Genomic DNA, 14,907 nt, shown 5'->3' with positions numbered 1-14,907 from the left:
ACTGACAGCGGGTGTGTGGTGAGCATACAGGCGCACCATCACATCATCCTGGTGGGATCTGCACATTGGCGGTGGTGGAGGTGAGTCCCCACTACCTGTAAAATGCTTTTTACCTGTTAAGCACTTTGAATGGAGTGTCCAGAAAAGCCCTGTATATGTGTAAGTAATTATTATAGGGCTTGGAGCCCACTTGCAACAAGGTCTAGACTTTTTGAGCAGCAATTCCCAACACTGCACTGACGGATTTTTGACTGCAGTCAGGCCAGCCAGCCAAATATGTTTCTTCACAGGCTCGGGTCACTCTCATTCCCTGAATGTGAACAAGAACCAGTTTCCAAAACAATCTCTGGACACCATCAACGGATCAGTTAAAGGCCCCCTTCAATATGTTCTATAATGGACTGAAGGAAATATGATTGGAGCGCTGGTTATGATATTTTGAGGCAGAAGTTTTCATCTCAAATGTTGAAATACTGTAGCCTCATCTATGAGACATCCCCTAATAATAATAATAATAATAATAATAATAATAATAATAATAATAATAATAATAACTGCTTCTAAGGACTTATATGAAGCCTGAAATAGAATATCATAAATAACAGAAGCAGCTGCCTGCAAATAAATTGTAATAAATTGTTCATTAAGTGTACAGAGAACTCCGCCACCCAGGAGGCACAAAACGCACAGAATGGCGATACAGTGCCTTGCAAAAGTATTCACCACCCTTGGACTTATTGTGTTACAGCATGGAACCATGACGTATTTAACTGAGAATTTTTGCCACTCATTAACAAAGTACTCTATAATGTCATAGTGGAAAAAAAATCCAGAAATTTTACTAAATTAAAAATAAAAAACAGAAAATAATCGAATGCATAAGTATTCCCAGAGTTAATACTTGGTAGGACCACCTTAGGTAACAATTACAGCTGTCAGTCTCTTTGGGTAAGTCTCCATCAGCGTTGCACATCTTGACACTGGAATTTCTGCCCATTCTTCTTAGCAAAAAGTGCTCAAGCTCCATCAAGTTGGATCAGAACTGTTTGTGAACAGCAATTTTTCAGTCATTCCACAGATGCTCAGTTGGATTGAGGTCTGGGCTTTGACTGGGCCACTCCAGGACATTAACCTTTTTAGTTCTAAGCCACTCCAGTGTGGCTTTTGCTGTATGTTTCTGGTCATTGTCCTGCTGGAAGATGAATCGTCCTCCAAGTCCCAGTGCTCTTGCAGATCGCAGGATATTTTCCGCCGGTATTTTTCTGTACGTAGCTCCATCCATTTTTCCTTCTATCTTTATGAGTTTTCCAGTCCCTGCTGCAGAGAAGCATCCCCAAAGCATGATGCTGCCACCACCATGCGTCACTGGTAGGGATGGTGTTCTCAGTGTGATGTGCGGTTAGGTTTGCGCCAAATAAAGTTCAATTTCGGTCTCATCAGACCATAGAATCTTTGATTGTTGAGTCTCTCACATGTCTTTGGGCAAACTCAAGCCGAGATATGAGTTTTTTTTCCCCCAACAAAGGCTTTCTTCTTGCCACCCTTCCGTATAAGCCAGATTTATGAAGTGTGTGTGCTGTTGTCTCATGCAAAGTTTCTCCCATCTCCGTCATGGAGGACTAACTCCTTTAGAGTTGCCATAGGCCTCTTGATGGCCTCCCTTACAGATTCTTGCCTGGACACCCAGTTTTGGAGGACGGACAGTTCTGGGCAGATTCACAGCTGTTCCATATTTTCCTCACCTGTTTAATGATGGCCTTCACTGTGCTTCAAGGTATATTCAATGCCTTTGAAATTTTCTTATATCCTGACTGGTAATTTTAAAGAACCTGGTCTCTGATCTGCTTGGAATGTTCTTTGGTCTTCATGGTGCAGTGTTTCCTTGGAAATGCACTAAGTGGGGAAGCTCCCAGACACAGGTGTATTTATTCTGAAATCATCAGGAACACCTCAACTGCACACAGGTGGACTCCCGTCAAGTAATGATGTGACTTGGAGAAGAGAGTTGGTCACTTCACAGGTAATTTAGGTGTGCAAAGCAAGGGAGTGAATACTTATGCATTCAATTATTTTCTGTTTTTTATTTTTAATTAATTTAGTAAAATGTCTGGATTTTTTTTTTTAATTTGACATTATAGAGTACTTTGTGTTGATGAGTGGCAAAAAGTCTCAGTTAAATACATCAAGGTTCTGTGCTGTAACACAATAAAATGTGAAAAAGTCCAGGGGGGATGAATACTTTTGCATGGCACTGTATATAAGCAGAAGAGCCCAGAAGCTGGGATTGTGACCAGGAGTGAGGGCCATCCTCAATTTTTTGCTGTTTTACAAACGGAAGAGCCGGCTTTTGTAGTGTTTTGGCTCACTCTGGTGGCTCCAGGGTGGCATTACAATACAAAGAATCCTCCATTTCACTGTTGACACACGAAAGAGCTTTAGAGCGCTGATTAACAGTGCTTTAACCACTAACTTTCAATATTTATTGAAGTTAACATTCCTCATAATTTATTTGTGCTTTACAATTAAAATAAATGCAGTAGATAAAAAAAAGGTGAAAACTGGCTTTTGGCATCAAGCACATGTGTGTTTTGGCCTTCAGTATAGTAATCCTTTAGAAGAGTAGCAGTGTACTACAGGTGAGCAGTAAGTGCTGTGTGGTGAGGTATATGAGTGGTGGGGTAAAGCTAGGGATAGGGTTGGGTTCAGGGTAAGCATTGGGTTGTGTTTGGAGATGCAGGGATGGATGGATCCTTTGGGAATTGCCAACATTCCTGGAGGACTTCGACCCAGGGACTGGGAGATGCGCCAACACATTAAACCCATGCGACATCTTGTAGTGCATCCCAGAAATCTGTTTCACCAATACATAAGTATTGGTGTTCTGTATCCCGGAATCACTAGAATGTCTCAGTTACCGGTTACTCGGGTCGTGATGAATGAGTGCTTTTAAAATCTAGCTGCTTTGACCGGTACAGTATATTGAGCAATATTTTTTCACAAGTTGTTTAAACAATAAAAAAACTTGCTCTGTGAATAGGATTTTATAGTCTCCATATTGAGCCTATCTCACTTAAGCTCTTGTCCACCGTCTCTTTCTGAATGCAGTTTCACGATGTTAAACATCGTGTGAGGCTGCAAATCGGGACTGTGTCACCACACGCAGCCACAGCGCAAGTACAGGAATACACTGTGACCTGCGAACTGAGCCATGAGCCGACCTCACAGGCACCGTCTCGGTGAATGGACCCCACTTCTAAGAACATCAGTCTGCTGACGAAGGAGAGGAGGACATTTGTCCCATCCAGCCTGTTTGGATGTTCGCGACCAATGTCAGTGTGTCATCCTGGTTTCTTGAGGAGCCAGGCAGGATATCAGCTTTAACAAAATGGGTAGGCAGCTTGTTTCACCATCTCACCAGCAAATGGGCAAAGAAGTGCCTCCTGTTCTCAGTTTTAAATACACATTGAAATACATTGTTTTTCAGTGCACCAGGTGAAAGTGAGGAGAGGGAGACCTTTGTAGTTGTGGCTGCAAGATCAGATCCGAGGTTATCCCTGGCATCCTGGCCTTTGCCAATCATGAGCTCCCGATAATCAGCATCTCTGAACTGGCTTCATCACTCTGCTCTCCTCCCCACTGAGAGTGTGTGGTGAGCGTTCTGGCGCACTATGGCTGCCGTTGCATCATCCAGGTGGTGGAGGGGAGTCCCCATTACCTGTAAAGCGCTTTGAGTGGAGTGTCCAGAAAAGCACTAGATAAGTGTACCATGACCCTCCCGTACTCAAAATAATGAATTTGTGCTGGCAGTTCTCAAGTCTAGCACAGCAGTGGCAGCCATATTCTCTGAGGTATTAATGACAATGGGCACAGATGCACTGTATGACATCATTATCTGTTGAGTCAGAAAGGGATGCAGTACTGTATTGGATAACAAGACATAGAAGAAAATGGGCTCAATCCAGTCTGTAATGTATTGATACAAATGGCCACAGTAATATACCCGACATCAAGGTGGACCAACTTGTATATCATCAATGCCATTGTGAATAGGTCCCGTATGCAGTACTACACTGATCTGAATCCAACCTTTCCACTATTTTAAAAGGTTAATAATGGTGCATCTTATGACCCTCTGCATTTTCATTTTTAATACTTAACAGTACAGATTGTTCCATCAGATCTTGATCAGTGACTCTGGGGTCATTTGTGCAGTTACAAATACGGTCAAGGATTCACTCATTGCAGATTTGTATTTGCTTAGGCAGAAACTTGTAGAAAAGGAGTGCTCTTTTGAATCGCTCTGTTGAGGCTGCATGGAAGTCAGGAAAGCAGATCAGCGCTGCACCCAGCTTCCGTACAGCACCCCCCACCAACATTGCTTGAGAATCTGATTCCAAGCAGCATTTTTTAATGTCAAGCTTTTTTTTCTTGTGGGGCAAGTGCAGTAAATGCAAATGCTCTGTGTAAAGCTACAACGACAAACTAGGCTGCATTTAAAGTCTCTTTTTAAGGGTTTTTCAGAAAGATGAAAAATGTAAATTTTGTGAACGGATCCACGTACAGGAAGAGTAGGCCATTCAAGTGTTTTTAAAAACAATTTTAATAAAATTTGGGCTATTACAGGATACACAGCACACTTACAAACCCACAAGACAGCATGCTTTTGTTTCAACAGTGATGACCTTTATTGGTGGTAAGAAAAGCCAAAAGGTCAAAGCACAACTTGTACAAAAACTGACTCGACGCACACAAAGCTGTGCATCATGAAAAAATACAACAAGAAAAAACATGAAAGCCAAAACACTGCGATGCAAAAGTAAGAACACACTTGTTACCGAGATCAAAATCGTCCACAGCTGGTACCTCACAGTGGCAGAACCGATTTGTAAAGACTGTGGTGATTGGCCAGATCTGTCTCATCTCCGGCAATGAAAAGCCCCGAACCGTTTCTTTAGGTGGGCTGCTGGTAGGTTAGCTTTATTGCTCTCTATGGTTGTAAACAGAAGATAAGATTTAAGCATAGGACGGGAGAAGAAAAGTACACTTTTGATGAGACATATTTGGTCTTCCTAGCAGTTGATTATTGCTGTAGAAGAGAGGTTAACAACTGCAGTGAAGATTCCGGCGCAAGAAAACCAAACAGCCTAGATCAGTAATTTCATATTTTATTCCCTTTTATCTATGAGGGATGCTGGGGTGTTGAGGCGGGAGTGAGTGAATAAGGTTTAGCCCAGAGCACCATTATCGTTTGGCTTCCTTCACTTCCTACGACAGAAATTTTCAGGGCACTTTTTCTGGGGTGTCCTGGGAGTAATGTCTGTTGGTGCCTGGATTCTACATGAGCAGGGACTGCATAGCCAAGGCCCTCCCCCAGCCAGACCATCAGTGTGAATTCGGAGGTTGTGGGAGGGGTGCAGGTGGACCTCCTTGTGGAATCGGTAGCCTGGCTGTGGGAGGAGAGCCCGGGAGAGGGAGAGGGAGAGGGAGAGGTGGGGGGCGGCCACAGGCCACGGGTCTAGGGAACTGGGACATCTACTCCTTGAGGATTTCGGAGGACTCGGACACCACCGTGCCGTTGGTGGTCTCGATCATCTTGATCACAACGTTCTTCTTGCTCTGGGAGGTGCTGAAGCCCCGCCCACTGCCGCTGCTGAAGCCCCGCCCACTGCCGCTGCTGTAGCCGCCGCTGTAGCCGCCGCCGTAGCCGCCACCGTAGCCGCCGCTATAACTGCTGCTGTAGGTGCTGCCCGCGCTCTCCAGGGGGAAGGAGCTGAAGGAGCTGTAGCTCGCTGGGAAGAGCGGAACACAGGAAGAGCAGGTTCAAATCTGGGGCCCAAACCTTCCTGTGCCAGGAAAGATCAGGCCATCCGCCACTTCCCTTGAGCTAATCTTGAATGTTCAAGGCCTAACTTTTATAAAAAGGTCCTTTTGGTTGTACAGTGGCACTGTGGCTAAGGATCCGCGCCTGTGGCTGGAAGGTTGCCAGTTCGTATCCCGCGGCCGGCAGAGGAATCCTACTCCGTTGGGCCCCTGAGCGAGGCCCTTAACCCCAGCTGCTCCGGGGGGCAGTATAAATGGCTGACCCTGTGCTCTGACCCCAAGCTTCTCTCCCAGTCTGTGTGTCTCATGGAGAGCAAGTTGGGATATGTGAAAAGACAAATTCCTAATGCAAGAAACTGTATATGGCTAATAAAGTGAGCTCTCTAGTCGGTTTATTCGTTCGCATGTGGGTGGATTACCGATGTTTTTTTTGGTAACAAATCGCTCTAAAAATCCTTTGATGTTTATGTTTGACTGCTTAGTTGTCAATGGGGGTAACGGCTTTCAAAAAGGTTCTTAGTTCTGGTGTAAAATTGTTTTTGGGGCCACCAGCAGGTCGTTTCCGAAAAAGCATCCCTATTCTGATCCATGTTCCTTTCCCCTTTGCTAGGACAGCGTCACAGCTGCTTGCGTGGAGAAAAATAAATTGCTTTGCAGCCATGCAACTGAAGCAATTAAAAAATGTCTCATTCTTGGTGTGGGAAATTTCAGTGTCCTGTCCTGAGGAAGGCCTGAAATCACATTCATATGTGTAGAGTTCACGTACACTATGGTGTGTTTCATTGTCTCCAAGCAGCCAATATCACGAGAGCTCTTGTTCCCCAAGTCTCATTGATCGATAATACTGATTTCTGGGTAGGTTAGTGCCAGCTAGGTTACACTCTAGGACAATGTGTAATGCTGTCTGTAAAAAGAATAAGATAAAATAGCTGATTCCTCAAAGTGAGAAAGTAAAAGTATCGGTCACTTACGGGCGTAGCTCTGTTTGGTGATGTTGATGGCTTGGATTCCAGATGCCAACCTGTTGGGAAGAGACATCATCTCGATAAGCATTAGGAAACATTTCAGTGAGCTTAAAAAATAAAGATGATTAATCCAGCATCTTGAATCTGAGGGTTACCCTTACAGATATTGTGTGATGTCAGAAGCATTGTGTGAAAACACACACTCCTCACCTTCTCATGTACAAAATTTAACTGTCCAATGCGACTGAAATGGAAACATTTCTCAGGATAAAAACACACTGGTATTGACTATCATCTTCTCTTCACAATTTCTTCTCTAAAAATAAGACGTATGTAACAGGAGTTATGTGCTTGTCTTTCACATAAAGGACTGCGCACAGTCCCAACATCTTTTGTAAGGTGCCAGAAAAGTTATACCAATAAGGAGAAAGTGGTCCTTACACACTGATGCACCTGTTCCACTTGAGTCTTGAACCCAAATTGGGGTTGGTTGACATTTTTAACATTGAAACAATGACCTTCGGGTATTGTTTTTGGGATAAAGACGCAAGACGTTTTCACCGTTCCTCCATGGATGGAGGCTGCAAGAGTAGAATGGTTCATAAACGGCGAGCTCAGGAGCTCACCTGCTCTCCTCTCCTTCCAGCAGTTTCCTGTAGGTGGCGATCTCGATGTCCAGGGCCAGCTTGACGTTCATGAGGTCCTGGTACTCGCGGACCTGGCGGGCCATCTCCTGCTTGGCTCTCTGCAGGGCGTCTTCCAGGTCCTTGATCTTGGCCTTGGCGTCCTTCACCGCCAGCTCCCCGCGCTCCTCGGCCTCCCTGATCTGGGCCTCAAGGTTGGCGCGCTAAGCAGACAGAGACAAGCCATGACAGGACGCTACAGCGGCTTTCAGGGTTGGGACCAGGAGGTGTCAATACTTTATACAGTACAGTGATTGTGTATACAATGAATATCACTTGTGATCTCAAACATTCATTTTATTTCTTCCCTAGTTTCCACCTTGAACCAAGGGGTTCAGACAAAAGCTTTACTGATGACGTTTCTGTAGCAGTGTCAGTAATTTTCAAGGGAAAGGGGAGGTAAAGGTTGTAGGGTCTTGAGTTCCACAATAAGAATCTATATGACAATAAGAGTTTACTGTTGCTTATTCCAACATTTCTTGACAAGGAACTCCCCAATCCCATGTTTGGGTAAGTAAATTCAGATCAAGAACTTGGGAGGGTTGAGCATGCATCTTGCATGGCCCGCCGGTACCGGGCACATTTCAAGACTCACCTGTCCTTTCACGGCTTCGATTTCAGCCTGCAGTCTCTGGATCATGCGGTTCAGGTCAGCGATCTCAGTCTTCGTGTTCCTCAGGTCGTCTCCATACTTGCCGGCGGATGCTTGCATCTCTTCATACTGTGAGGAGCCAAAACCAGATTACATTGCATTACAAGCGTGTTACAGTGCTTGAATCCTGTTGCCCACAGTTTCAATGAAGGGGGAACTTTAGGTCAGGTTGTGCAAGCCCAGAGTGGAATTCAGACAGAGCTGTTGGATCTTTTAATAACCAAGCAGTTAAGGCTCTCGGATTAATGTCTTACACAAAGGATCAAAGGACTGCACCTCCTACTGCAGTCAGTGGTGACTGCTCTTGTGTTCTGGTCCAGCAACACCACTTATGCCTAATTTTCCTTAGAGGTCTCCCATTCCATTTCTGTTCAGGCCCAGTCCTGCTTAGCCTCTGGGATGTGATAAGTTGGTATAAGTTCGGAATGCTTCTAATGCTTCAGGCTATAAGTTGGTAATGCTTCTAAACAAGTGTCACTTCGTGTTGAGAACTGCAGTAGCTGCTGTTCAATGAGAATGGATTAAACCAGACGAATTGCAGTGATCTAACTCTGGTGGCAATATTAACGTGGTTATAGCCTGAAATTAAATAGCAGACTCATAGAAGCCCTTTGGCAGAGAAGTGTGGGCACTAACCTTGGTCTTGTACCAGCTCTCGGCCTCGGCGCGGCTGCGGTTGGCGATGTCCTCGTACTGGGCGCGCACTTCAGCCACGATGGAGTCCATGTCCAAGTTGCGGCTGTTGTCCATCTCCACCACCACGGAGGTGTCCTGGATCTGGGCCTGCAGCTCGCGCAGCTCCTGCACGCACACAACAGAGAGGGCATGGCACTCAATGTGACCGACACACTTCAGGACTCTGCAAGCATCATGGGATCTTTTCCAGTATGTACGCAATGCTGCTGTACAACTGTTACAAGGTACCTAGCAAGGCACTTTACCCAGAATGCTCTGGTCCAAGTAAACTGTATAATGGGTAAACAGGTGCCAAATGTGCGTGTTAGAGGGTTTTGTGTTGGTTTATGCCCCTTACAGAATGGGGGGGTTGTAACTCCTTCCATTCTGGGAAGAGGTGAAAAATTTACCAATGCGTCATGCTGGGCTTGTTGATTTAACATGGTGGAACCAATATGATGTCAATTAGAAGAAGAAGGCTTCAGTTGCAACAATCAATTCTGGAATTGTTGATGTACTTCTTGGCCGATTCTTGCATATCCAATAAATTTGTTCAGTGCCTGCGAGTTACAGGATCCACTGGAAAACCCAGTGCTGTAAAACAAACATTCCAAAGCGAAGCTGCGTCTTTGCGGCGTCAGGGTACCTCGTCGTACAGCTGGCGGAGGAAGTTGATCTCGTCGCTCAGGCTCTCCAGCTTGGCTTCCAGCTCCACCTTGTTCATGTAGGCCTCGTCCACATCCTGGACAAGAGCAGAGAGGGGGCCATCAGCATGGGTCTCCCTGTCACTGCCAGCTGGCAGCAGCCAAGGTGTCTACAAGCTGTAAGCCTGCTTTTCTGTCAAGCAAATGGACTCTCAGCATGCAGGGCTTCCCATATGGGTTCTGCAGTGATCCAGGGTTCTGATTCAATCTGACCAAGGTCACGATTCTAAAAATGCTTCATAGCTCTAAATTAGACATAGAACACATGCATGTCCTGTTTTGAATTATCCACTTTGCATTATCTATGGTAATTATATCCATAATAATTATTATATGGAATAGGATGTAGAATAATGTGATGCATTTTTTACTTTCTTATTAGCAGAAGCTAAAGCTTTTCCAAAAAACAACTAATGGATTGGGGCTAAAAGAAGCTGCATAAGGTTTTCAAGGCTTTTCTGTATTTTCTGTCACTGACCTTCTTGAGCAGAACAAAGTCGTTCTCACACTCTGTGCGCTTGTTGATTTCGTCCTCATACCTGGAGGAGAGAGGGAGGAGAGGCTGCTGAGAACAGATCAGGTGCAACAGTTTGGAAACAGAAAGCGGAATTTGATCATTAATCGAAACAGCACTTCTCATGGGGGTTCCTAAAACGGATAAGGAGATTTTCCAAGCCCTTCCAGAAATATGAAATTGTTAACCCGTCCCGAGTTATTCTGGAGCAGGATTTGTTGATTTGTTGACCTTGTGTTTTCTAACCCAGCTCCCAGAGTGTTACACTGGGCAGAACTGATTCCCCAGTATTGAGACCCCTCTTACAGTGTTGAAGATGCTCCGGCTGCACTGTTGGTGGAAGTTAGATCTCATTAGTAATTATATCTGGATTTTGCTACATCCTACCAATACATCCCAAGTGTTTTTAAGTAGATCAATCTCCAAAACAAGCTTAACCTAGCAGTGGGATTTCAGAGTCGTGTCTTTCAGTTTTGTTAGAAACTAAAGCTCTTAGATCATAGATCATATTCAAATAGGATAACCCAGGCATGGAGAGAAATTGATATTCCATGACTCAATCTTTCTGCCAAGGACAAGTGGCATTTTAAATCGAACCCCAGGCTAAGGAGTACAGTAGTTTCACTCTCAGTCTTTTTCGCTGTATCTTTTTCCCATTCTTATTTGATGTGGCTACCACTTGGATTTTCAATTAATTTGTCAAAACAGTAGCCATAGAAATGTTGTCATGTTGTATGCATGGTCGGCAGTAGGGGGCGCTGTGGTAGCATGCGAGATGTGGCAGTACCTGCCTGCTATGGTGCTGAACTATGGGTGTGGTGTGCATTCGCTAATGTCTCTTCCATTATTCTCGCTGCAGTTCAGTGCACACATATTAAGGATTCAGCCTAAATTACAGGCATTTCTCTTTTATCTCAACCCCGAAGGTGCAGACTATGAGCACATTGTGCTTTGTAATTGCCATTATTATGTAGGCAATTATATATGTATGTATAATATATGTATGTGTTGTATGGTAAGTCTCCATGGGGGCTATTTTTCTTAGTTGTTTTGTTTCCCCCTTGAGCTACATATGTGTTAAAGGTATAGATCCCCTTTGGAGTGCCACCTGGCCAGTTGTGTAAAGCACTACTAGTCAGGTTTCCCTTAGTATCCCTTAAGTCTACACCTGGTACATAAAGCACATGAGCTTCACTTAAGGGAGAATCTCCATTCCTTATGCTTTTGTACCAGAGTGGTTTCATATAGCCTGGGCCTGAGATGACACAGACAATCTCTTGGGTTTGCCCCTGGAGCCCAACCCGGGACCCAGAGAAAGAGCTCACTTGTTCTTGAAGTCCTCCACCAGCCCCTGCATGTTCTGGAGGTCAGCCTGCAGTCTCATCTTGTCCTGGCCCAGGCTGTCCAGCTGGCGGCGCAGGTTGGCGATGTAGGCCTCGAACATGGCGTCGATGTTGGAGCGGGTGGTGGTCTGGCCTTGCAGGAGGCTCCACTTGGTCTCCAGCATCTTGTTCTGCTGCTCCAGGAAGCGCACCTGCAGGGTGAGTGGGAGAGACGTCAGTCTGGTGCCTGACTTGCATTTTCACCCCAAAACTAACACAGCAGGTGTGCTGGATTTTGCCACGTGTTCTTCTAACACCTGTTCTGGGATGTAAAAATACACTCAAAACTGGGCTGCTTATAAGGAGTATACAAAGCTTTAAAATATATATTTAAAAAATATCACAAAGAAATAAACCCATGTGGTAAATCTTTCTCTTTGGGTGGGGCCGTGAGGATTGTGTCTTTTTATCTCCTGTCAGGGACCTCTGGACTGTTCCTTCAGATCAAAGGGGATGGAAAAACGGTCACAATCCAGTTTTAAGCCTGGAGTCCAGAGTTTGCTCATTTCCAGCCCAGTTTGGCTGCATTAGCATTGCGGTATTTCAGAAGGGGGAGGTGGGCTGTTGGGTGTGTCGGCTCTAGGGAGGTCTAGGGAATGTTGCCCGGCAGGTAAATGGTTAACATGCATCAAGGAGAATGAGGGGGCAGGGCAGTAAGAGCAGATTGGGTTTCTGCCTTCTACACTGCTCTGTAGGAGAGGGATGGGATACCTCTTGACATTTTGGTAAAATATTCAGACATCCAGCAACCTGGGTCACAGGTTAACCTTCTCAAAGGATTCCCTGCCCCCTCTAAATGGCTGCCTCGCACACCTTCTGCAAAGCTTCAGGTTTAGTTGCTGACTAAGTAACTAAGTAAACAGAAGTTTGCTGTCTGACTGAAATGCATTCACCTGCTTCAGTTTAAAAAAAAACACTGGCCCACTCCTGCCATTTTATTATACTCTTTTTACAGATGATTTTGGACAACAAAATAGGTTCAAGTTTATAATTAAAAGTTTAGTTTAAATCTATTTCTATGAATAATTGGTCACGCGTTCTGAAGTGGTTAGGTGTTATGGCTTCCTTGTGTAACAGTCCTCGTCCCACAGGAAAGTGTGTTTGAAGTTAAAACATGGGGAAGTATCGAGCTGGTATGACAAGTACAGAGCAAACTAAACAAAAGCACACCCTTGTTATGGACACGCAGATGAATTAGTTATTGGAGATCTTAGGTTCCATTAAAAGTTTATAACCAAAAATGTCAGGAAAAGACAGCATAATTGTATGGAAGCATACAAAAGCTAAATAGGGAGAAGAGCTGTGCCTGGCCATAGGCAGAAAATGCACAGCAAAACGTTTCCACATCTGTCTTCAGCACATAATTGCACTGTACAAACAACAGGATATTGGTTCAGACTTTCTTCATACACAAAACGTTTAGTAGGTTAGGCTCCTACCATGTTTGATTGTATTTCAAGAATTATTCTTTTTGTTGGCAGTGAAGCAAACGTTTTCCATTATTTCTTTGTGTCCACAGCAGGCTGTAATTTAAAGGATCGGTAACAGGCCTTTCCTAAACCTGTCCTTTTTTGGTCTGGATGCTGAATGACCACTCCCTTGGCTTTACCAGGGTAAAGCAGCACAGCTGGACAGCCACAAGAGGCCCAGGTCAGCCGTGTATTAGCTCATCAAAAAATCCCAATTTTAAAACGTAGGGAATTCTAGATTCCACGATCTTTAGTTCAACAATAGAAGACATTTTGATACTGTTTTCTTAGTAATGCATCAGAGTCCTCTTTGGAAGGCAGAGTTCTGGATTTGGTTCGACATGGATCACAATGCACTAACCTTTTTTCTCCTGCTCGAGCTTTAGAAGACTTTTTGGGCCAACTATATCAAAACCCTGTTTGAACCTGCTCACTGACAAGAGACTAGGTTTCAGGGGTCCATAGTAAAGCCTTTATTTAACAGTATAATTCCTTCATACAGTATATCTGAATTTTAGAAAACTTACAAATACAAGAGAAATGGTGTGTATTTTAAATGGTACATGCCGTGGAAACAAAGATACAATGTTGTGATTGCCTTTGGGCAAAGCCCGAAATGGGCTGATCTGCAATTCAGTTATACTTTCAGGGCAGTATACGTCACTGCAATTACAGTCTAGCTCCAAAGTGTGGCTCTCACAGAAAACCTCACACAAATTATCGAGACAGCAACAGCGTAGCAGATATAACAAGCAACAAGAGAGTGAAGCAATTACGTTTTCCTCCTTGTGTTGTGAAAGACAAGTTTAAGAACTATTTAACATGTCTCCAAACCTTTTAATGGTCACAATTTACTGCCTTTTTTAGGCTCCAGAAAACTACTTGGTAAGCCATTAAGCCTTAAAGCAGCAGCTGCTGTTTAAAACTTTTTTCAGCAGCTCTGCAAAAATATTTTGTCTTTTCCTGAGCTCAGTCATCATTAGGTTGGATTGTCATGAAACTCATCACCTGATCTGCAGAATAACTGGACTCTTAGGAACAAAGTGAACTACACACCATCCTGCCTGGACTTTTTCATACAGTGCCTCAAACTGTGCTGTGGTCACTCAGCTGGGCTGCCAGGGATCTGGTCAAGTGCCTTTTTGCTGGATCCCTTTAAAACAGGTACACCTGTCCTCTACTGTGTAATCACCCCCCTGCCCTGCTCAGGGACCCCCAGATGAAAAAAAAAGAGAGCACATGGGACCCACCTTGTCGATGAAGGAGGCGAAGCGGTTGTTGAGGGTCTTGATCTGATCCTTCTCCTGGGTGCGGACCACCTGGATGTTGGGGTCGATCTCCAGGTTCAGGGGGGCCAGCAGGCTCTTGTTGACCGAGACGGCTGTGATGGGAGCTACGGCACCTGCGCCTCCACCTACACCGAAGCCCAGGCCCATGCCCATGCCCATGCCCGTGCCCATGCCCATGCCCGAGCCCAGGCCCATGCCACCTCCGTAAGCCATGGAGCTGGAGATGTAGCTTCCTCCGCCGCCGCCGCCGGCCCCAAAACCAGCCCCCATGCCCCTGTTGGAGCCACCATAGGAGCTCCTGACGCTGTAACTCTTCCTGGCCACGCTGGGACCCGAGTAGGAGAAGCTGCTGAATCCCCTGGGTCCAGCGGAGGACGCACTTGAGCTGTAGGTTTTGGTTACTTTGTAGGACATCTTTGTCAATTAGTAGTTTCTGATGCAAAAGCTTCTTTTTAGGGGGTGTGGGCAAATCACAGGCAGGGGCAGCTCTGCTGTCTTAGAGAGATGCAGGCAGATAGAGCAAGGAGCAGGCTGTTATTGCCCTTTTTATTTCATATCAGATAAAAGAGGGACTAGCTCAGCTCTGATTGGCTGTGGCTCTGAGTGGGGAGGAGCTGGATTTGGTTTGTAATCTGACACCTGGTCCAATCAGGAACAGGAATGATTACCTGGCCTCAAGTCCCTCTTTTGTTTTTTTTGTTCTCGGTTTCCCACAATCCTTTTGCTTTTGCTTGGAGGAACTTGTTTGCAAGGC

At 45.0% G+C, this 14,907-nt stretch overlaps 1 protein-coding gene across 1 annotated transcript; it reads right to left on the bottom strand.

Annotated features, from left to right (window-relative positions):
* Nucleotides 1-4,661: 4,661 nt before the first annotated feature.
* On the bottom strand, nucleotides 4,662-14,689 carry krt8 (keratin 8). The gene is made up of 9 exons (XM_088915096.1): nucleotides 14,115-14,689; nucleotides 11,339-11,547; nucleotides 9,978-10,038; nucleotides 9,442-9,537; nucleotides 8,757-8,921; nucleotides 8,064-8,189; nucleotides 7,412-7,632; nucleotides 6,792-6,841; nucleotides 4,662-5,789 (listed from the first exon to the last, which is right to left on the bottom strand). Exons 1-9 carry the CDS (start codon nucleotides 14,565-14,567, stop codon nucleotides 5,533-5,535), a joined length of 1,638 nt encoding a protein of 545 aa, XP_088771222.1. The 5' UTR covers nucleotides 14,568-14,689; the 3' UTR covers nucleotides 4,662-5,532.
* Nucleotides 14,690-14,907: the final 218 nt, after the last annotated feature.

The sequence above is a fragment of the Atractosteus spatula genome, chromosome 1, assembly GCF_055471065.1.
Source record: "Atractosteus spatula isolate fAtrSpa1 chromosome 1, fAtrSpa1.hap1, whole genome shotgun sequence".
In the NCBI taxonomy this organism is placed as follows: domain Eukaryota; kingdom Metazoa; phylum Chordata; class Actinopteri; order Semionotiformes; family Lepisosteidae; genus Atractosteus; species Atractosteus spatula.
Note: the sequence above shows the minus strand (reverse complement) of the source record. Positions and strands in the feature narration are given on the sequence as shown.

Bases quoted from the DNA above. Each gene is read 5' to 3' on its own strand.
- krt8 (XM_088915096.1), bottom strand. From the start codon at position 14,567: ATGTCCTACAAAGTAACCAAAACCTACAGCTCAAGTGCGTCCTCCGCT. The intron at 9,538-9,977 runs GTCAGTGACAGA...GCTCTTGTCCAG, and splicing joins ACTTTGTTCTGCTCAAGAAG to GATGTGGACGAGGCCTACAT. The intron at 6,842-7,411 runs GTGAGCTCCTGA...TCTTCCCAACAG, and splicing joins CTGGAAGGAGAGGAGAGCAG to GTTGGCATCTGGAATCCAAG.